The 24,122-nt window shown below is 44.8% G+C and overlaps 1 protein-coding gene and 1 long non-coding RNA gene across 2 annotated transcripts in view; one reads left to right on the top strand and one right to left on the bottom strand.

Moving 5' to 3' along the window:
- ADGRE5 (adhesion G protein-coupled receptor E5) overlaps nt 1-24,122 on the top strand; it is a 180,701-nt gene that overhangs the window by 146,357 nt on the left and 10,222 nt on the right. Inside the window, exons 14-15 of the mRNA XM_040414661.1 lie at nt 12,389-12,606; nt 14,938-15,004. Of these exons, the coding sequence (XP_040270595.1) occupies nt 12,389-12,606; nt 14,938-15,004 (285 nt within the window). The remainder of the gene's footprint in view (nt 1-12,388; nt 12,607-14,937; nt 15,005-24,122) is intronic.
- Nucleotides 214-22,557, bottom strand: LOC120986225. Its single transcript, XR_005775656.1, has 3 exons — nt 22,431-22,557; nt 4,221-4,223; nt 214-226 (listed from the first exon to the last, which is right to left on the bottom strand). It is a non-coding gene; the product is annotated as an uncharacterized LOC120986225 (long non-coding RNA).

Raw genomic sequence — 24,122 nt, 5'->3', positions numbered from 1 at the left:
AATGGGGGAAGACATTACACAGGGTGATAGCCAGACCACCCTCACTTCGTCTTCTCAGTGCAAATTGGATGATGAGGAGGAGGAGCCAGAGACGGTTGCCTCCGCTACAGAGGGTAGTACCCATAGCAGGTTACTTCCATCTGTTTAGCGCGAATGGGCCAAAGAGGATGAGGAGATTGAGAGTCATCCTCCTGATGAAGACAGCGAAGTCTTGTCTGTTGGGACTCTGGCACACTTGGCTGACTTTATGTTATGCTGCCTTTCCCGTGACCCTCGCGTTGTACGCATTTTGGCCAACACCGATTACTGGTTGTGCACGCTTCTCGACACCCGCTACAAAGAGAACTTCTCATCTCTCATTCCTGTGGTGGAGAGGACTAGCAAAATGGTACAATACCAAAAGGTCCTTGTGGAAATATTGCTCCAAAAATTTCCAGCTGACAACGCTGGCGGCAGAGTACGTAGTTCCTTGGGCAACCGAGGAGGGGAGGGGAACACACAGCAGTTCCAACAGAGGCAAGGCAACACTCTCTAAGGTCTAGGACAGTTTAATGACACCCCGCCAGCACCCTCACCCTGATGCGCGGCCTAGTGTCACAAGGAGGGAAAAGTTTTGAAAGATGGTGAAAGAGTACGTCGCAGACCGTGTCAGCGTCCTCAGTGATCCCTCTGTGCCTTACAACTATTGGGTGTCCAAGCTGGACACGTGGCACGAACTGGCGCTCTACGCCTTGGAGGTGCTGGCCTGCTCTGCCGCCAGTGTTTTGTCAGAGCGGGTATTTAGTGCTGCTGGGGGCTTAATAACTGATAAGCGCATCCGCCTGTCAACTGAAAATGCTGACAGGTTGACTCTTATCAAAATGAACAAGGCCTGGATTGCACCTGACTCCTCTACTCCACCAGAGGAAAGCGGCTGAACAAAAAAGCACTTTAAATGTGGCTTTTATGGTGTATTGAATACACTGTATTCCCATGCACCCCTTCCACCACAAAAAAGGGTATATGGTTTAATCTTCCTTTTCTTGTCCTCCTTCTCCATCATATCAACATGCTTATTAGGCTGCCCTTGTTCCTAATGTTTTAGAGGGTCAGCTCAGCAGCAGACCCTCACCCCTAATGTTTTAGAGGGTCCCCAGCAGGCCCTCGCCCATAATGTTTTAGATGGTCAGGTCAGCAGCAGGACCTCGCCCCTAATGTTTTAGAGGGTCAGGTCAGCAGCAGACCCTCACCCCTAATGATTTAGATGGTCAGATCAGTAGCAGGCCCTCGCCCCTAATGTTTTAGAGGGTTAGCTCAGCAGCAGACCCTCACCCCTAATGTTTTAGAGGGTCAGCTCAGCAGCAGACCCTCACCCCTAATGTTTTACATGGTCAGCTCAGCAGCAGGCCCTTGTTTCTAATGTTTTTGAGGGTTACCAACAGGCAATCAATCATAATTTTTTAAGGGTGTGTATGATGCCATCCTTTATGTGTAATAAAGGGTGTATTGGAGTGCCGGTTCCTTGTAATTTTTGGCAGCACTTGCACTTTATATACAAGTAAATATACAGGAAAGAATGTTTCCTAACAATTTTTCCTCTAAAATCGATTTTATCGGTTTTGTGCGTATTATTGTCAGTCTGTAAAATTGGTGTACTACTCGGAGAATATCGTTCCCAGCAGCGACCTGGGAGTCCAAGATGCATCCAGGCATCCTCCCCATGCTGTTCCAGAACCATTTCAGTGGTTTTTCCATCAATTTCTGACCTTTTCCTGTGAACCAGACACCCACCCCTCTTCAGAGCAGGGGGTGCCTGGTTTAATGCTCTGGTTGTCCCATTGACTTCCATTGTGCTCTTGTGCTCGGTAGAGCACCCGAGCATCCCAAAGTGTTCTACTCGAGCACCCGAGCACTTTGGTGTTCAATTAACACTATTAACCACCGTTTTAATTTTTTAAATAGATCCTGCATGAAATGCTGAGTGATATTATAGCTTTATGAGGGTCAGAGCTTTACATTCACACAATCAGATACATAATAAAAGGTTGGCTGCTTATAGCCACCACTAGATGGATCTAACTACATTCATACATACTTACACAGATCCCATTAAAGTCAAAGGAAGCTGTCTAACTAGTAACATAGTTTGTAACCATTTATGCATCCAGTTAAGACTCCTGTAATGCAAAGGATGGCAAAATGCCCCATAAGGCAAAGGCCAATTTCTTAATCTCAGGGAAAATTCTTTCCTGACTCCAAACTCCCTGGTTCAACAACCTGTAAGCACTGGGAACCTGTCCAGCAAAAGTCACATCCATGGCCAGACTTGACACTGTCCATTCAGTTTAGCAAGAACTAGGCAATCGAGGTCTCACCCCGAAACAGCACTCTTACTCAGTAAGGCTCTGACTCCAGTGAAATAGCAGCCCTAATAAGGTTGATCCCACTCAAGACCCTAAGTTCACCCTGAGCAGTCCCTGCTGGTGGTTAAGATCACAGGGTAGCTACTAGCAGAAGAAATGAACAAGTAGAGTGGTGGCACTAGCCGGGGGCAGAAACAGAGAGGGGAAAACAGAGATAAGCCATGTTAAACCAAGAGAGACAAACAGCCAGGAGCCAGGTTAATAAACACAAGAAAACTCACAAAATGCACAGAGACAAAGCAGAGTAAGGAATAATAACTGACATTGAGCAACAGGACACCAAGTCTTAAAGGCTATGTACACCTTTGGAGGCAATTGTTGTTTATGATTACATTTTACTTATTTTTGGCTAAAAGTTATATTTTCAATTGGTCTTGATTAAAAATATTCAGCCGTTCTGTCACAAAGGGTTTACTGTTTTTCTAGCTGTGTGAATCCTACTTTCACTTTGTGCAGGTCATCTACTAAACCTTATCTTTAAATAACTAAGAGGTCATACACACTTACAGTGCTGCCCATAATTATTCATACCCCTGGCAAATTTTGACTTAAAGTTACTTTTATTCAACCAGCAAGTCATTTTTTGACGGGAAATTACATAGGTGTCTCCCAAAAGATAATAAGTCGATGTACAAGAGGCATTATTGTGGGGGAAAAAAACATTTGTCAGCTTTTATTTACATTTGAGCAAAAAGTGTCCAGTCCAAAATTATTCATACCCTTCTCAAGAATCAATAGAAAAGCCTTTATTGGCTATTACAGCAATCAAACGCTTCCTATAATTGCAGACCAGCTTTTTGCATGTCTCCACAGGTATTTTTGCCCGTTCATCTTTAGCAATGAGCTCCAAATCTTTCAGGTTGGAGGGTCTTCTTGCCATCACCCTGATCTTTAGCTCCCTCCACAGATTCTCAATTGGATTCAAGTCTGGACTCTGGCTGGGCCCCTGCAAAACGTTAATGCTGTTGTCTGCTAACCATTTCTTCACCACTTTTGCTGTGTGTTTTGGGTCATTGTCATGCTGAAATGTCCACTGGTGCCCAAGGCCAAGTTTCTCTGCAGACTGCCTGATGTTGTCGTTGAGAATCCTCATGTATTGCTCTTTTTTTATGGTGCCGTTTACTGTGATTTAGGTTCCCTGGTCCATTGGCTGAAAAACACCCCCAAAGCATTAGGTTCCCACCACCATGTTTGACAGTGGGGATGGTGTTCTTTGGTTTGAAGGCTTCTCCTTTTTTACCCCAACTGGACACTTTTTGCTCAAATGTAAATAAAAGCTGAGAAATGTTTTTTTTTCCACAATAATGCCTCTTGTACATCGTCGTATTATCTTTTGGGAGACACCTATGTCATTTCACGTCAAAAAATTACTTGCTGGTTGAATAAAAGTAACTTTAAGTCAAAATTTGCCAGGGGTATGAATAATTATGGGCAGCACTGTATTTATAGGATAACTGGCATATTTTTATTTAAAAAATCAACTTTTAGCATATGTTACTGCTGCTGCAGCATTATGCATAAAACAATATTTAGTTTCTTCACATACCACGTTTTCCTTGAGTTTCCCCCTTAGTTACGGCTGTTTTAAATCCTACATTATGAGGAACTTCTCAAGATGGCTCCACTGCCAGTTCTCTGAGGCCAAAACTGCTTTCCCTCAGGTCACATACAAACTTGCTGTAGCCAGCAGCTTCCTGCCAGCCAATCAGATTGGATTACTGAGAGACACGTCTCCCCACTCTGAAGCCTAATGCAGGCATGCAGTGTGAAGGACCGCCCCTCTGTCTTTCTAGCCGGAGACAGATGAGCCATAGCAACGGTCTTTTAAGGGAGCAGTGGAAAGGGACAGGAGACATTAATGAAAGCTGTTATTATAAGGTAATTGCAGATCTTTTGACAATCATTGACAGACTAACTCAGGTATACATGCCTAGCTCTAATAAACGAGCAAATAAAAAAAAATATGACACTTATCCTTTAAGGCTACTTTCACATTAGCGGCAGCCTTCTCCGGCAGGCTGTTCCGGCGGGTAAACAGCCTGCCGGATCCGTGCTGCCGCTGGGGGTGGGCCGAAAGTCCAGCCGCAGCACGGCAAACATGCCGAGAGGTGGCCGGAGAAGGCTGCCACTAGGCTGCCACTAGTGCAAAAGTAGCCTAAGTCACATTCTTATCAGTAAGACAAGGATTGAGCTATAATGAGTGTTTATAATGTCAGATGGCAGAGATAAGGAGTCCGCCTGCACCTTAGATGACGGAAAAGACAGAAAATCCACAGGCAGCTAGTAGAGCATCTCAGCTCTGTACACAAAAAAGGATTCCATATTGTTAATAAAGACCAATTTTTATCTCAAAATAAGTACAATGCAATAATAATAAAAAATTGCCCCCAAAGGTATACATGGCCTTAAAGGGAGTCTGTCACCACATTTCAGCATATTAGACCGATCAAATAGGGTTATATGATCCACCCAGAACTTAAAAACGGTACCTTTGTTGTAGAAAACGGACTTTTCTTTTAGCCGAAAATGAACTTATAAGGTTATGTTAATGAGCCCTCTCAAGTGCCCAGAGCGGTCTCTCAATCCTCGGAGCCCCAGGCAGCACCTCCTAAACGGCTCATAACCCCGCCCTCCGTGCGCCTCTGCCCGCCCGTTTACTCCCCTCCCCTGTCCTTTTCCACTGCGGCTGTGCGGTCCAAATCGTAGCGGGCGCATGCGCAGTTGGTATCGCGATGCCCTGCCAGGAGCGGGCATCGCATTGCGCAGGCGCCCGCTACGATTTGGACCGCACAGCCGCAGTGGAAAAGGACAGGGGAGGGGAGTAAACGGGCGGGCAGAGGCGCCCGGAGGGCGGGGTTATGAGCCGTTTAGGAGGTGCTGCCTGGGGCTCCGAGGATTAAGAGACCGCCCATGGCACTTGAGAGGGCTCATTAACATAACCTTATAAGTTCATTTTCGGCTAAAAGAAAAGTCAGTTTTCTACAACAAAGGTACCGTTTTTAAGTTCTGGGTGGATCATATAACCCTATTTGATCGGTCTAATATGCTGAAATGTGGTGACAGACTCCCTTTAAGAAGTGTACAGAACTAACTCATTGCCTCAAATTTAGCCCCTACTGCCTCTATGTTCCAACTCAGGTGCTAGAACAGGTTGGGTTGTAACAGCTCCATATACAGGACACAGCAACCATTGTGTTATTGTGAAACTGTCAATTGTCATGGCTCTGGATAATGCATATGAATTTGTGCTATGAAACTGTGATCGTGCACTTTATCCGAAGAAGTAAATGTACTTTAAATGAAGTTTTTGTTGTGTCCTGTATATGAAGTGGACTTGTGAGGACTGTGAGTGTCCACTGATACACTCTTACGCAGCTATTAGCATTCTTGGATTTTATTATGTGAGCTCGTAACAGCTCTCAGTTGATGCCTTCTCCTGCCCCTTTGCCCAGCTTCTGGAGCAGAAACAGGTGAAGTTATTATGCAACCATTCATCACCAATATTGTACTATCTAAATACCCAGGCACAGGCAAAGTGGCTTGTTGGCATCCTGCCTCCTCCAGCAAACAGCACCCGAGGCACATGCCTCATTTGCCTCCCACTAACTGTGCCCCTGTCTAGTACCCGTAAATTGTAATATTACATCTTACAAGAAATACATCCAAGCCCCTCGGCAACTCTTTTAGTGAAATCACCATTACCACCTTCTCCGGCAGAGAGTTCCATAGTCTCACTGCTCTTACCTGTATAAAAAGCCCTAAAAAATGCTGTAATTGCTGTTTTCTGCTCATTTCGCCACCCAAAAAAAACATAATGAAAAGTTATCAAAAAGTTGTGCATATCCCAAAATGGTACCAATGAAAAGTATAGCTCATCCAAAAAAAAAACACTCTCTCACAACGGTACGTCAAAGGAAAAATAAAAAATATACTATAAAATATATACAGTATATCTACACTGCCTGTCAAAAAAAAAAGTCGCCACCCAAAAAAAAAGGTCACACACTCTAATATTTAGTTGGACAGCCTTTAGCTTTTATTACGGCACGCATTCACTGTGGCATTGTTTCGATAAGCTTCTGCAATGTCACAAGATTTATTTCCATCCAGTGTTGCGTTAATTTTTCACCAAGATCTTGCATTGATGATGGTAGAGTCTGACTGCTGCGCAAAGCCTTCTCCAGCACATCCCAAAGATTCTCAATAATTATGGCAAAAGAGAAAAAGGGAGAGGCGCTCATAGGGTGGTAAGCGATGATACGCAGATATCGTGATGAATAAAATGTGCTCACCTTTGGGTGTTGTGGAGGTGTAAGCGCACAACAGGTTTAGACACACAATAGGTTGGGAGGGTGAGGGAAGTCCGTGCTGCCGGTACCCGTTCAGTCCCTTTGGATGGAGTTGCCAAAAACTCCTAGGGATTGTTAGGGTTGAGAAGAGTGATTTGGTTTAACTCCGAAACGCGTTGTCAACTGAACAATAAATAGTATCTTTACCCAAAAACCTGAAACTGTGGTCGTTCCTGTGCGCCAAAGAGGTACCCTATTGTGTGTTTTCGGACACAAATCACTCTTCTCAAAGATTCTCAATGGGATTAAGGTCTGGACTCTGTGGTGGCCAATCCATGTGTGAAAATGATGTCCCATGCTCTCTGAGCCACTCTTTAACAATTTGAGCCCAATGAATCCTGACATTGTCATCTTGGAATATGCCCGTGCCAACAGGGAAGAAAAAATCCATTGATGGAATAACCTGGTCATTCAGTATGTTCAGGTAGTCAGCTGACCTCATTCTTGGAGCACATACTGTTGCTGAACCTAGACCTGACCAACTGCAGCAACCCCAGATCATAGCACTGCCCCCACAGGCTTGTACAGTAGGCACTAGGCATGATGGGTGGCATCACTTCATCTGCCTCTCTTCTTACCGTGATGCGCCCATCACTCTGGAACAGGGTAAATCTGGACTCATCAGACCACATGACCTTCTTCCAATGCTCCAGAGTTCAATCTTTATGCTCCCTAGCAAATTGAAGCCTTTTTTTGTGGTTTGCCTCACTGATTAGTGGTTTTCTTACGGCTACACAACTGTTCAGTCTCAATCCCTTGAGCTCCCTTCGCATTGTGAGTGTGGAAATGCTCTTACTTTCACTATTAAACATAGCCCTCAGATCTACTGTTTTAATTCGATTTGATTTCACCAAACGTTTAAGTGATCGCCGATCACGATCATTCAGGATTTTTTTCCCACCACATTTCTTCCTCGAATACGAAGGGTCCCCACTATCCTTCCAGTTTTTAATAATGCGTTGGACAGTTCTTACCCCAATTTTAGTAGTTTCTGCAATCTCCTTAGATGTTTTCTCTGCTTGATGCATGCCAATGATTTGACCCTTCTCAAACAGACTAATATATTTTCCACGACCACAAGATGTGTCTTTCGACATGGTTGTTTAAGAAATGAGAAGCAACTCATTGCACCAGTTGGGGTGAAAATAACTAATTGCAAGCTGAAAGATAATCGCCCATGCAGTAATTATCCAATAGGAGGCTCATACCTATTTGCTTAGTTAAATCCAGGTGGCGACTTTTTTTTTGGACAGACAGTGTATATAAATTTGGTATCACTGGAATCATAACGACCTGCAGAATAAGGGCTAATGCAGAGGCGTAGCTATAGGGGAAGCAGGGGAAGCGGCTGCTTTGGAGCCCAGACCCACAAGGGGCCCCCTCAGGAGGAGGACTGAAAGAGTTTATTGTCAGGGCCCCCCCAACACAATTACATTATATATAGTGACACTGTAGGAAATGGACGAGGCCTTGTCTGAGCGCTCAATCTTGACTAGCCACAGGAGTGGGGGGTTGCAAAGAAGTTGCTAGGGAGGGGCCCTCTTCAAAAATGTGCTATAGGGCCCAGTCAGATGTAGTTACGCCACTGGGCACATGCACACAACCGTATTTTCTTTCCGTGTCCATTCTGTTATTTTTTTCAGCCCGTATGCAGAACCATTTACTTCAATAGGTCTAAAAAAAGACCGAGCACCCAAGTACAATGGAAGTCAATGGGAGAACCCGAGCATTAAACCAGATACCCCCTGCTCTGAAGAGGGGAGGGTACCTGGTTCATAGGAAAATGTCAGAAATTGATGAAAACACCATCGAAATGGTTCTGGAACAGCATGGGGAGGATGTCTGGATGCATCTTGGACTCACAGGTCGCTGCTGGGAACGATGTTGTCCGAATAGTACGCCACTTTTACAGACTGACAATAATACGCACAAAACCAAAGAAAAAAATCGATTTTAGAGGAAAAATTGATAGAAACATTCTTTCCTGTATATTTACTTGTATATAAAGTGCAAGTGCTGCCAAAAATTACAAGGAAAAGGGACTCCGATACAACCTGTATATTACATAAAGGAGGCCCTTTATTCACATTGTGGTACAATTGTTAAGGTAGTGGGACAACTACACTCATAAAGCCTATGCACTAAAGGAAAGGGCTGCCATAAATTACAAGGAACCGGCACTCCAATACACCCTTTGTTACACATAAAGGAGGGCATCATACACACCCTGGAAAAATTATTAATGATGGCCTACTGGTGACCCTCTAAACCATTTGGATCAAGGGCCTGCTGATCTGACCATCTAAAACATTATGGGTGAGGGCCTGCTGCCATATTAGTGACTCTAGTTAACCTGCGTGCAAATGATCTATTAGGTATAATTAGGTGAGGGCCTGCAGGGGAGCTGACCCAGTAAAAGATTTTAGGTGCGGGCCTGCAGGTGAGCTGACCCTGTAAAAAATTATAAGCGAGCGCCTGTTGGTGAGCTGACCCTGTCAAACATTATATGCAAGGGCCTGCAGGTGAGCTGACCCTCTAAAAAATTATAAGCGAGGGTCTTCAGGTGAGCTGACCCTGTAAAAGATTTGAGGTGCGGCCCTGCAGGTGAGCTGACCAAACAGAGGATTGGTCAGCACGTAACATAGGAGAAGAGGAGGCAGTTGTGTGACCCGCAGAGACAGATTGTGGACTCAGGCGTTCGTCCAACTTATTACGGTGCTTGGATGTCATGTGGCGTATCATGCTGGTGGTGGTGAGGTTGCTAGTGTTCACAGCCCGGCTCATTTTCGTATAGCACAGGTTGCAAACTACTATTCTTTTGTCATCCGCACTTTCTTCAAAAAAAAGCGCCAGACTGCGGAACATCTATCCTTTGGCAAGGGAGATTTACGCAAGGGGGTGCTCCGTATAACAGTTGTGGGCCTGTTTAGTGTGGCCCGCCTTCTCCCTTTTGCCACCCCACTGCCTCTTCCAGCCTGTTTTGGTGCTGCAGATCCCTCCCCCTCTGTACTGCTCTCCTCGCTCGGCTTGCCTCCTTCCCAGGTTGGGTCAGGGACCTCATCGTCCACTTCCTCACTCTGATCATCCTCCTGATTTGTTAACCTAACCACAACCTTAGTGATTGCCAACTGTGTCTCATCCTCTTCATCAACCTTTTGAGACAGTAATTGCGGTTGACTCATTGGCAACTGTGTCTCATCATCATCCACCTCATTAAACTCTAATTGCCGTTCACCACTGTCATGTTCTTGTGACTGTGAATGCTCAAGAGTTTGGGAATCAGGGGGCACAATCTCATGTCCCTCTTCAAGCATGCTTGGCGAGAGGGCCAAATCAAGTAATGGCGCTGAAAAGAGGTCCTCGGAATATCCAAGTGTGGGATCACTTGTTTGGCCACACTGTAAATGGTGGGAGGAAGGAGGATCAGGGTGAGGATTGTGTTGAGCAGACTCTTGGCTACTGAGACTGGACTTGGTGGAAGACAGGGTGGTGCTTCACCGACTGGAAGCATTATCTGCTGCAATCCAACCAACCACCTGCTCGCACTGGGCTGAGTTCAAGAATGGTGTCCTGCGCCGCCCTGCAAACTGGGACATGAAGCTAGGTATCTTGGATGATTTTAATTTCTTGTGCTCTGGCAGCAGGCACAGTTTCTCCGCGCCCAGGGCCACGGCCTCTACGTGCACCATCAGCATCAGGGACACTTTGCCGTCCCCTACTGCTCGCCTTCTTCATTTTAAATGTGATATATTCTTGGAAGTCTGTTACACGTACAGTAGCATAGGATTTGGAAGTGTATGTGTAAAAAAATTTACAACAGTATTTGTGAAGAGGAAACGTTATACAGGACACGTTATAAGTTCCCAAGATGTTGCAGTTCCCAGTGTCTACAGAAAAAGTGTACTGGATGCCACTGATATTTTAGGGATGCGCACACTTTACACAGGAGATGTGGCGCGGATAATTTAACAGTCCACAGCGGACACCATCTATGGAAAAACTGCACTGGAAGTCACTGATATTTTAGGGATGCGCACACTTCACACAGGAGATGTGGCACGGATAATTTAACTGTCCGCAGCGGCCTATTACACGGTTTTTACCGCAGGATGCGCTAAAAATATATATTGCTGCTGTCACACACAATAGTCCTTAAAAGGACTTTTGGGTCTCCGAAAAGTTTTTTGTATAAAAATCTTCCTATTACACTCCCTACACTGCCTGTCCCTTCCTATGCACAGCTCTCCCTAACACTGAGCAATTTAGCGCAGGTTGCGCTACAAAAATATATTGCTGCTGTCCCACACAATAGTCCTTACAAGGACTTTTGGGTCTCTGAAACGTTTTTGTACACTTATAATATTCGATTACACTCCCTACACTCTCTGTCCCTTCCTATCCTCAGCTTTCCCTGACTTAGAATGAGCCGAACACTCGATGACGTGTTCCGGCCAGCCAATCACAGTAATGCCAGTAGCCAAAATGGCTACTGGCATTACAGTGAGGGCAGTACTTACCTGCACGTTTATTGGCTGCTTAGCAGCTGCAAAATGTACGGGGAGGACACTTACCGCCATATGCCGAGCATAGCGATGCTCGAGTCGAACTGGTATTCGGCAGAGCATGCTCGCTCAACACTAGTGCCATTTTATTTCTCCTAATGATTGCTCTACAGACAAAACCATTATAACTAATGAAAGGTATTTGGGAATATATTTATAATAAATTAATATTTAAGTATTTTCATTTTCTTAATTCCTGGAGAACCCCTTTAAAGGGAACCTGTCACCGGGATTTTGTGTATAGAGCTGAGGACATGGGTAGCTAGATGGCCGCTAGCACATCTGCAATATCCAATCACCATAGCTCTGTGTGCTTTTATTGTGTAAAAAAAAAACGGTTTGATACATATGCAAATTAACCTGAGATGAGTCCTGTCCCTGACTAGGTTTTTTACACAATAAAAGCACACAGAGCTATGGGGACTGGATATTGCGGATGTGCTAGCGGCCATCTAGCAACCCATGTTCTCCGCTCTATACACAAAATCCCGGTGACAGATTCCCTTTAAGTGCCCAAGATGAATCTTTGCCCAGGGTTCATATGCCTGGGGCGGATTGGCCATAGACCTTACAGGGAAATATCCCAGTGGGCCGATGTCCAGGGGGCCACCCAAGCCACCATCACTGCCGCTGGCTGGCTACACAATAAGCTCTCATAGTAATTAACGCTTTGAGAATCAGGTACTCATGTACCCGGCCAGCGACAAGCCCTCCTGAATTCAACTATGTCCCACATCGTACCTCCTAAGCCCCTTTTCTCCATATCTTAATCAGAGACAACTGGAGGAAGATGACAGAATATAGCCGCTATTAATGGCTAACTCAGAGGGACAGCTTTTGGGCAGTACATTGAACCGCACTATGGAAAATGGTATTGCTGACCCCTCTACTTTTGTTGCCCTGCCTCCTGTCAATTTAGACCCTCCTACAACATTGGGCCACCTTTAAGTATTTTTTCCAGGGCCACTTTAGGTTCCCAATCCGCCCCTGTACCTAGACCCCTGGTTGTGTGACCATATCTTGTCCTATGTGATGCCTTTATGTACTCGGTAACCCCCATGTTTTTGTATCATAGGTTGCGTGTGGGATAGTTGCAGGACTTCTTCATGCTTTCTACCTCTCCTCCTTTTGCTGGATGTCCCTGGAAGGACTGGAGCTTTACCGCATGCTGGTGACAGTATTCAAAACCCACCTGAAGAAAAGATACCTCCTGGCAGTGGGGTATGGTACGCCAGCTGTCATCATCACAATAAGTGCTGCGATTTATCACAAAGGATACGGCACGGAAAAATAGTGAGTGAAAGGGGAATGGTGAAGGGTGAAAACATCCATATGTGAAGAAATATTGATGTCAGCAACAAAATAAAACTAAGGGTGTGTTCACATTTAAAGCAACTGTCCAGTACCCTGAATGTGCAGTCATCATGACCCCCACTCCCTTAGTATAAAAAAGTTTACTAAAAATAAAAATAGGAACGAGTTGCCCATGGGTTCTCTTCCATTCAGAAGACAGTGGGCAGGCAGACACTGGTAAGTGACATCGCCAGTCTTGCCCACCTACTCCATTTACTGCCAACTGCACAGGCGTTTTAGTATCAGACAGCTGCTTCCTAATAGGGAGAGGTCATTGTGTGAAAGTCATGGTGACACCATGATCCTACCAGAGGAAGGCATCCCAAAGTTGATTATAACCATGACATAATATCTGTCCATAAAGTGAATGTCCAATTGGCCAATACATTTATAGTCAATGTCCTCTTTTTTTTTATAACATGTCAAAATATTATGGTGATTTTTTAGTATATCTTTATAGTGGTTGAAGCTTCATTTTCTTCTGATACAGAGCTCCAAATCCCCAGCATAGACATATATTAAAAACATAACAAGCTGGGGGCCTGCAGCCACCACTAGAGGGAGCTAACACAGTATACAGTAAGCTCCCTCTAGTGGTGGTACAGGTGGACAACAGATTAAATCTATGTCTATACAGAGAGTCTGAAGCGCTCTATCAGAAAAATGAAGTTCCGAATGCTGTAAAGTTATATTAAAGGGGGTTTCCAGGGCTAACTTAATGAGGATCTATGATGACCTTTAACTGAGGATAGATTATCAATATCAGATTGACAGTCAATTAGCACTGGAACTACACAGCTCCTTCCATTGCGTAGTCTCCGGTGCTGGTTTCAAATTCACAGCAGCAAAGCTTATGAATACAACTGATCTGCAAGAGTGCCAGGAGTCAGACCCCACTGATCCTAAGGATAGGGATCAATAAGTTAGTCCTGGAAAATCCTGTTAACCCCTTAACACATAATGCCACACATGTACAGCATTATGCGCAAGGGCTTGTATGGATCGGGCTGCTGCACCCGCTGCAATGAACAGGTTCGGCAATGATGCTGAAACTGGTCATTTAACCCCTCAGATGTTGTGTTCAATAGCGATCGGTGGATCTGTGATGTTAGACAGAGGGAGGGAGTGAAATCACAGGGCTCCAATCAGTCACCATGACAGCCTGTTGAAGGTTCCCAGGCCCGTCATGGTAACCTGTCTGTAAAGCTGTGGATGAGGCACAGCTTCACACGCAGGCAATGAAAATCGCATAGACCATAATAGTTCTCTACTATGGTCTATGGGACAAGCGATCAGAAGATCGCAAGTTATAGCCCCCTAAAGGGACTATAAGTTATTGTAAAAAAATATATATATAAATATATATTAATAATCCAAACCACTCCCTTTCCCAATTTTGCATATAAAATGTAATAACTGTAATAAAAACTGTAATAAAAACTGCAGATCGTCTCACAAAAAAAAAACAAGCCTACAGCTCTGTAGACAAAAATATAAAAAAAAAGTTGCGGCTGTCAGAAAATGGTTATGCAAAGAAAATTTGGGCTTTTTTCTAAATAAAAACTATACAAATTTGGTATTGCCGTAATCATATTGACCCACAGAACAAAGAAGTCATGTCATTGACATAGTACAAAACCCAAAAAACCTTGGCAGAATTGTAGCTTTTTGTCAATTTGACCCCACAAAGAATAATTTTCCTGTTTTCCAATACAAGGCATGGTAAATGAAATGGTGCTATAAAAAAATGCATCATGTCCCGCAAAAAGTAAGCCCTGATATGGCTATCTGAATGGAAATTTTTAAAAGTTATGGCTCTTGGAAGGCAGAGAGTAAAAATAAAAAATGCAAAAACAGAAATAGGCCCGGTATTTAAGGGATTAAAGTGACCTTAATAAAAAATAGCTTTCCCGGAGTGAAGGAATGCACACCACACCCAAAGTCGTACTAACATGGCTCCAAATGTTCCACAGCTTCATGGGGGTCTTACTACAAGCGGTTGTCCACCACAGCTGACTGTTCAGGTCTCAGTTTGCAGTTGTCAAGAGCCACTTAAAAATATGTGCAGAAAATAACTCTCTGTGTATGTGGGCTGAACAAGGTGGCCATGGTAAGGAAGCCGCCCAAAGCAGGACCCATGGATCTCCAGAATAGCAGTATTGTTTGAGGGTGAGGTGGACATGTTCATTTTATATGGACCTAAAAAATATGTGAACAAACCCTGAATTAAAAGCTACATAATGTAAACTCCTCCCCTCTCTTGTCTCATAGCTGCTGGTTGTCTCGTGAAAAAGGTTTTATCTGGGCCTTTATGGGACCTGTGTGTCTGATTATCCTGGTAAGTAGATTTTCATACGTCTCATGAAATAAATTCCTAATCATCTTCATCAGGAACAGTATTATAGTAGTTATATTCTTGTACATAGAAGGCAGTATTATAGTAGTTATATTCTTGTACATAGGACCAGTATTAGAGTAGTTATATTCTTGTACATAGGAGCAGTATTATAGTAGTTATATTCTTGTACATAGGAGGCAGTATTATAGTAGTTATATTCTTGTACATAGGAGCAGTATTATAGTAGTTATATTCTTGTACATAGGAGGCGGTATTATAGTAGTTATATTCTTTTACATAGGAGCAATTTTATAGTAGTTATATTCTTGTACATAGGAGGCAGTATTATAGTAGTTATATTCTTGGACATAGGAGCAGTATTATAGTAGTTATATTCTTGTACATAGGAGCAGTATCATAGTAGTTATATTCTTTTACATAGGAGCAATATTATAGTAGTTATATTCTTGTACATAGGAGGTGGTATTATAGTAGTTTATATTCTTGTACATAGGAGGCAGTATTATAGTAGTTATATTCTTGTATTTAGGAGCAGTATTATAGTAGTTATATTCTTGGACATAGGAGCAGTATTATAGTAGTTATATTCTTGTACATAGGAGCAATATTATAGTAGTTATATTCTTGTACATAGGAGGTGGTATTATAGTAGTTTATATTCTTTTACATAGGAGGCAGTATTATAGTAGTTATATTCTTGGACATAGGAGCAGTATTATAGTAGTTATATTCTTGTACATAGGAGCAGTATTATAGCAGTTATATTCTTTTACATAGGAGCAATATTATAGTAGTTATATTCTTGTACAGTCGTGGCCAAAAGTTTTGAGAATTACATAAATATTGGAAATTGGAAAAGCTGCTGCTTAAGTTTTTATAATAGCAATTTGCATACACTCCAGAATGTTATGAAGAGTGATCAGATGAATTGCATAGTCCTTCTTTGCCGTGAAAATTAACTTAATCCCAAAAAAAACTTTCCACTGCATTTCATTGTTGTCATTAAAGGACCTGCTGAGATCATTTCAGTAATCGTCTTGTTTAGGCCTCATGCACACGACAGTATTTTTTCATGGTCCGAAAAACGGGGTTCCGTTTTTCCGTGATCCATGACCATTTTTTCGTCCGTGGGTCTTCCTTGATTTTTGGAGGATCCACGGACATGAAAAGAAAGTAATTTTGGTGTCCGCCTGGCCGTGCGGAGCCAAACGGATCCGTCCTGATTACAATGCAAGTCAATGGGGACGGATCCGTTTGACGTTGACACAATATGGTGCAATTTCAAACGGATCCGACCCCCATTGACTTTCAATGTAAAGTCAGGAGTTAATATACCATAGGATCAGAGTTTTCTCCAATCCGATGGTATATTTTAACTTGAAGCGTCCCCATCACCATGGGAACGCCTCTATGTTAGAATATACTGTCGGATATGAGTTACATCGTGAAACTCAGATCCGACAGTATAGTCTAACACAGAGGCGTTCCCATGGTGATGGGGACGCTTCTAGTTAGAATATACGACAAACTGTGTACATGACTGCCCCCTGCTGCCTGGCAGCACCCGATCTTTTACAGGGGACTGTGATCAGCACAATTAACCCTTCAGGTGCCGCACCTGAAGGGGTTAATTGTGCGTATCATAGCCCCCTGTAAGAGATATGGGGCTGCCAGGCAGCAGGGGGCAGACCCCCCTCCCTCCCCAGTTTGAATATCATTGGTGGCCAGTGTGCGGCCCCCCCGGCCCCCCCTCTATTGTAATATCATTAGTGGCCAGTGTGCGGCCTCCCCTGCCCCCCCTCCCTCTATTGTAATATCATTGGTGGCCAGTGTGCGGCCCCCCCTCTATTGTATTAATATCATTGGTGGCCAGCATCATACTTACCTGCTGGCTGCTGCGCTGTCTGTGTCCGGCCGGGAGCTCCTCCTACTGGTAAGTGACAGGTCTGTGCGGCGCATTGCTTAATGATCTGTCACTTACCAGTAGGAGGCGCTCCCGTTGTGTGCATCCGTGGCCGTTTTGCAGTTTTCCTTTTTTTTCGCGGACCCATTGACTTTCAATAGGTCCGTGGAAAAATCGGAAAATGCACCATTTTGCAGCCGCATCCGTGATCCGTGTTTCCTGTCCGTCAAAAAAATATTTTTGACGGACAACGGTTCACGGACCCATTCAAGTCAATGGGTCCGTGAAAGAACACGGATGCACACAAGATTGGCATCCGCGTCCGTGATCCGTGGCCGTAGGTTACTTTCATACAGACGGGTCCGAAGATCCGTCTGCATAAAAGCTTTTTCAGAGATGAGTTTTCACTTCGTGAAAACTCAAATCCGACAGTATATTCTAACACAGAGGCGTTCCCATAGTGATGGGGACGCTTCTAGTTAGAATATACGACGAACTGTGTACATGACTGCCCCCTGCTGCCTGGCAGCACCCGATCTCTTACAGGGGGCTGTGATCCGCACAATTAACCCCTCAGGTGCTGCACTTACTCAGGTGAGAATGTTGACGAGCACAAGGCTGGAGATCATTATGTCAGGCTGATTGGGTTAAAATGGCAGACTTGACATGCGCGCAGTCATCATTGCGTTGCATAAAAATGGCTTCACAGGCAAGGATATTGTGGCTACTAAGATTGCACCTCAATCAACAATTTATAGGATCATCAAGAACTTCAAGGAAAGAGGTTCAATTCTTGTTAAGAAGGCTTCAGGGTGTCCAAGAAAGTCCAGCAAGTGCCAGGATCGTCTCCTAAAGAGGATTCAGCTGCGGGATCGGAGTGCCACCAGTGCAGAGCTTGCTCAGGAATGGCAGCAGGCAAGTGTGAGCGCATCTGCACACACAGTGAGGCGAAGACTTTTGGAAGATGGCCTGGTGTCAAGAAGGGCAGCAAAGAAGCCACTTCTCTCCAAAAAAAACATCAGGGACAGATTGATCTTCTGCAGAAAGTATGGTGAATGGACTGCTGAGGACTCGGGCAAAGTCATATTCTCAGATGAAGCCTCTTTCCGATTGTTTGGGGCATCTGGAAAAAGGCTTGTCCGGAGAAGAAAAGGTGAGCGCTACCATCAGTCCTGTGTCATGCCAACAGTAAAGCATCCTGAGACCATTCATGTGTGGGGTTGCTTCTCATCCAAGGGAGTGGGCTCACTCACAAATTTGGCCAAAAACACAGCCATGAATAAAGAATGGTACCAAAACACCCTCCAACAGCAACTTCTTCCAACAATCCAACAACAGTTTGGTGAAGAACAATGCATTTTCCAGCACGATGGAGCACCGTGCCATACGGCAAAAGTAATAACTAAGGCTACTTTCACACTTGCGTTCGGGGTTCCGCTTGTGAGCTCCGTTTGAAGGCTCTCACAAGCGGCCCCGAACGGATCCGTACAGCCCCAATGGATTCTGAGTGGATGCGGATCCGCTCAGAATGCATCAGTTTGGCACCGTTTGGCCTCCGTTCCGCTCATCAGGTGGACACCCGAACGCAGCTTGCAGAGTTTTTGTGTCCGCCTGGAGCCAAACGGATCCGTCCAGACTTACAATGCAGGTCAATGGGGACGGATCCGTTTGACGTTGACACAATATGGTGCAATTTCAAACGGATCCGTCCCCCATTGACTTTCAATGTAAAGTCAGGAGTCCCCTATTAATATACCATCAGATCGGAGTTTTCTCCAATCCGATGGTATATTTTAACTTGAAGCGTCCCCATCACCATGGGAACGCCTCTATGTTAGAATATACCATCGGATTTGAGTTAGATCGTGAAACTCAGATCCGACAGTATATTCTAACACAGAGGCGTTCCCATGGTGATGGGGACGCTTCAAGTTAGAATATACTGAGAACTGTGTACATGACTGCCCCCTGCTGCCTCCCCAGTATTAAATGTGACCAGTGCGGCCCCCCTCCCTCTATATTTATTGGTGGCCAGTGCGGCCCCCCCCTCCCTCCCCAGTATTAATTGTGACCAGTGCGGCCCCCCTCCCTCTATATTTATTGGTGGCCAGTGCGGCCCCCCCCTCCCTCCCCAGTATTAAATGTGACCAGTGCGGCCTCCCCTCTTCCCCCCCCCTAATTAAAATCACCCCCCCCCCCCCCCCCCATCATTGGTGGCAGCGGAGAGTTCCGATCGTAGTCCCAGTTTAATCGCTGGGGCTCCGATCGGTTACCATGGCAGCCAAGACGCTATTGCAGTCTTGGCTGCCATGGTTACTTAGCAATAAATAGAAGCATTATACTTACCTGCGAGCTGCGATGTCTGTGACCGGCCGGGAGCTCCTCCTACTGGTAAGTGACAGATCTGTGCTATAAGCAATGCGCCGCACAGACCTGTCACTTACCAGTAGGAGGAGCTCCCGGCCGGTCACAGACATCGCAGCTCGCAGGTAAGTATAATGCTTCTATTTATTGCTAAGTAACCATGGCAGCCAAGACTGCAATAGCGTCTTGGCTGCCATCGTAACCGATCGGAGCCCCAGCGATTAAACTGGGACTCTGATCGGAGCCCTCCGCTGCCACCAATGATGGGGGGGGGGGGTGATTTTAATTAGGGGGGGGAAGAGGGGAGGCCGCACTGGTCACATTTAATACTGGCAATCCGCACTGGCCACCAATGAATATAGAGGGAGGGGGGCCGCACTGGTCACATTTAATACTGGGAATCCACACTGGCCACCAATGAATATAGAGGGAGGGGGGCCGCACTGGTCACATTTAATACAAGGGAGGGAGGGGGTCTGCCCCCTCCTGCCTGGCAGCACCTGATCTCTTACAGGGGGCTATGATTCGCACAATAATTGTGCGGATCACAGCCCCCTGTAAGAGATTGGGTGCTGCCAGGCAGCAGGGGGCAGTCATGTACACAGTTCTTTTAGTATATTCTAACTTGAAGCGTCCCCATCCCCATCAGCAAAGAAGTAACTTCTCTCCAAAAAAAACATCAGGGACAGATTGATCTTCTGCAGAAAGTTTGGTGAATGGACTGCTGAGGACTGGGGCAAAGTCATATTCTCTGATGAAGCCTCTTTCCGATTGTTTGGGGCATCTGGAAAAAGGCTTGTCCGGAGAAGAAAAGGTGAGCGCTACCATCAGTCCTGTGTCATGCCAACAGTAAAGCATCCTGAGACCATTCATGTGTGGGGTTGCTTCTCATCCAAGGGAGTGGGCTCACTCACAATTTTGCCCAAAAACACAGCCATGAATAAAGAATGGTACCAAAACACCCTCCAACAGCAACTTCTTCCAACAATCCAACAACAGTTTGGTGAAGAACAATGCATTTTCCAGCACGATGGAGCACCGTGCCATAAGGCAAAAGTGATAACTAAGTGGCTCGGGGACCAAAACGTTGACATTTTGGGTCCATGGCCTGGAAACTCCCCAGATCTTAATCCCATTGAGAACTTGTGGTCAATCCTCAAGAGGCGGGTGGACAAACAAAAACTCACTAATTCTGACAAACTCCAAGAAATGATTATTAAAGAATGGGTTGCTATCAGTCAGGAATTGGCCCAGAAGTTGATTGAGAGCATGCCCAGTCGAATTGCAGAGGTCCTGAAAAAGAAGGGCCAACACTGCAAATACTGACTCTTTGCATAAATGTCATGTAATTGTCGATAAAAGCCTTTGAAACGTATAAAGTGCGTGCAATTATATTTCACTACATCACAGAAACAACTGAAACAAAGATCTAAAAGCAGTTTAGCAGAAAACTTAGTGAAAACTAATATTTGTGTCATTCTCAAAACTTTTGGCCACGACTGTACATAGGAGGTAGTATTATAGTAGTTTATATTCTTTTACATAGGAGGCAGTATTATAGTTGTTATATTCTTGGACATATCTTAAGGAATTTTGTGCGAGAGAGTGACTCCCAGTGGACCAGCTCTTCAAACCTAGACAATTGATCTACCTTCTCCATCCAACCCAGAATGGAGGGGGAGAGGGTATGTTTCCAGAATAGAGGAATCAGTAAGCGGGCAGCTGTAATTAGTATGGTGGGCAGATCTGATTTGGCTGGGGTGAGTGATACATTGGGGCACCAGAGTAGGACTAATTTTGGATCCTATACAATAGAGGCGGAACAAATCTTGTTTAGCATAATCTCAATTTGGTTCCAGAAAGGGCGTATACTCTCGCAACTCCACCAGATATGGGAGAGAGAACCGACGTCCGCCCCACACCTCCAACAGACCTCTGGGACCTCCGGGTAGAGTTTGTGAAGGAACTCAGGTGTTTTATACCAGCGGGTGAGCAATTTGTACGAATTCTCCAGAATTTTGATACAACGGGTAAAGCCATGTGAATGGGTCAATATTAAGGCTTTTTCCGGGTCAGATAGTTTAATGGATAGTTCTTTCTCCTAAGAACACAAAAAATGTGGTTCAGAGTGGGCAGAGGACAAGATTTCTTTGTACATCGTAGAGAAAGGTCTGGTAGAGGGCTGCACGGACCTCAGTCTCTGCTCCAGCCATGTAGGTGAGTCAAAGTGAGAAGTATGCAGTTGTAGGGATCTCATGTCCCTCTTAAAACAATGGAGGTGTAAAAATGAGGCTGAATTGACCCTAGGCAGTTGAAGGACCCTTCCCCAATCCAACTCCCCCTCTGGTGTTAATACATCCTGCAAAGTGTACTTCTTAAGCAAGGACCAAACTCCCGTGGGATCCTGAACTGTGGCGTGAATAAAGGATTGTAATAGATACAATGGGAGCACAGGGCTAGGAAAATTAAGTGTCTTGGAATGGTATAGCTTAGACCAGGTGAGTAGCACCCCGCTCCTAAGCAGAGACAACTTGGTGGCAGTGGGGGAGCATGAACGAAAACCCCACATGATCAATTTCTCACGGTTTGTAAGTAAAGTCTGCTCCAGGTGGGAACAGATATTCCCTGGATGATCTGAGAGGAGGTTCATGCATCTACACATAAGGTTGGCCTTGTAGTAAATATGTAGATCGGGCAACCCAAATCCCCCAAATCTCTTTTCTCTAGTCAAAATGTTGTATGCCACTCTAGGGGACCGGCCTCTCCAAAGAAAGAAGGACATCATCCGGCAGACCTCTATAAAAACGACTGTGGGACCCAAATTGGCAATGTCTGTAGGAGGTACAAGAATTTAGGGACTATATAGGTTTTTGAGTAGTTTTTCCTGCCTATCCAGGATATAAATGGCATCTTCAGTGCTTGAAGTTGTGTTTTAGGTAAGAAAAAAGAAGTTCTGCATCGGCGCAAATTCACCAGTAGAAGCGGTCTTATTAGATGGATTCTTTTTGTTTTAATAAGAAACAACGCGTTTCGGGGATGAGAGACTCCCCTTCATCAGGTTCACCTGATGAAGGGGAGTCTCTCATCCCCGAAACGCGTTGTTTCTTATTAAAACAAAAAGAATCCATCTAATAAGACCGCTTCTACTGGTGAATTTGTGCCGATGCAGAACTTCTTTTTTCTTACCTACAAATTCTTTTGGGGGACTGGACATCCCAACCAAGAGACCCAAAAATCTGCGGCTGCAATCCTGGTTCAAAAGGTCCTGTTTCTACCAAGTTTTCAGTAGCGTTGTGCCTGCCGGAGCACAACCCTATAAGGTGAGTTTGGATATTTCTCACTCTGACATTCTTATCCGGTGTGTGAACATACTACCCTATTGTGCGCTCTTTTTTTCTCTGTTTCCCTGCTCCTGAGGGAAATTTAGATTCGTCCGTGATCTATACTGAAGTTGTGTTTTAACAGACTGCAGGAGTGGTAGGTAGTTGGAGGAAAATAGATCTTTGGCGTTAGCCGTCACTCGAATACCAAGGAATGGTATATCTCGTGAGGCCCATTTAAAGGGGGTGGTGTGCTTGAGGGTCTGCACTATGTTTGCAGGGCAGGAGACGTTGAGGGCCATGGACTTGGTATAGTTTATTTTAAAGTTGGAAATGAAGCCAAATTCTTCAAAGATGGTGAGCAGCTTGGGGAAAGATGACTTGGGATTCAAAGTCACCACCAAGAGATCGTCTGCAAAGGCAGCTGTCAGATGCCTCTGGGATCCCACGGTAATGCCCTCAATCCCAGGTGATTGGCGGATCTTGCTTAATAAGGTTTTCATAATAAGGACAAAAAGGGTCGGGGAGAGTGGGCACCCTTGGCGTGTGCCATTAGTAATTTCAAATGCTGGGGACAAGGTCCCATTGACTTTGACCCTGGCAGAGGGGGCTAGATACAGTGAGAAAATAGCTGCAATAAATTGCTCTGGTATACCAAACTTCAACAAAGCTTTGGACATAAAAGACCAACTTACCCTGTCGAAGGCTTTTTCTGCATCAGTACTCAGTAATGCCACTGGCACTGAATTATTTCGTGCCCAAGACATCAAATGCAGTAGGCGTATGGTGTTCTCACTGCCCCGTCTGCCAGGGACAAACCCAACCTGCTCACCATATATTATGTCAGGTAGCATCAATTGGAGACGTTGGGCCAAGATCTTCGCCCACCACTTGACATCTACATTTAATAACGAAATGGGATGATAACTGCCACATTCTAGGGGATCTTTGTTTTCCTTGGGAAGGATGGTTACATGGGCCATTAGGGATTGTGGGGGTAGCGACCCACCAGTTAGCAAGTGGTTACAGAGGGATTTAAAGTGTGGTATCTATATAGTTTTAAAAGTCTTGTAATATTAGATGTTCAGGCCATCAGGACCAGAACTCTTTCCAGAGGATATTGAAGATAGTACTTTTAGGATCTCAGTGTCTGTGACTGGGGCGGTAAGTTGGGAGGCCTGTGAGGGGTTTATGGAGGGGAGATCAGGCGTACGGAGGAATTCACCTTCGCATTGGCTATCAGTTCTGGAGTTGATTGATCCGAGGACGGCAGATTGTATAGGTTAGAGTAAAAGGCGCAAAACGCCTTTGCTATTTCTGGTGTAGCCTTATATTTGGTGCCCGAAGCATCTTTAATAGCGGGGATAAAGGAATCCATCTGTTGTTGTTTACTATGTGCTGTCATTAATTTATTCCCTCGGTCACCATGGGCATAAGCTTTAAACTTAGAGCGAAACAGCAGCTTGACGGAAGTAGCATTTAAAAGTTTTTTTTAGGTCATTCCTAGCTT

This window comes from Bufo bufo, chromosome 1, assembly GCF_905171765.1.
Source record: "Bufo bufo chromosome 1, aBufBuf1.1, whole genome shotgun sequence".
Lineage (NCBI taxonomy): Eukaryota > Metazoa > Chordata > Amphibia > Anura > Bufonidae > Bufo > Bufo bufo.
The sequence above is the reverse complement of the archived record's forward strand: the minus strand, read 5'-3'. Positions and strand labels throughout refer to the sequence as shown.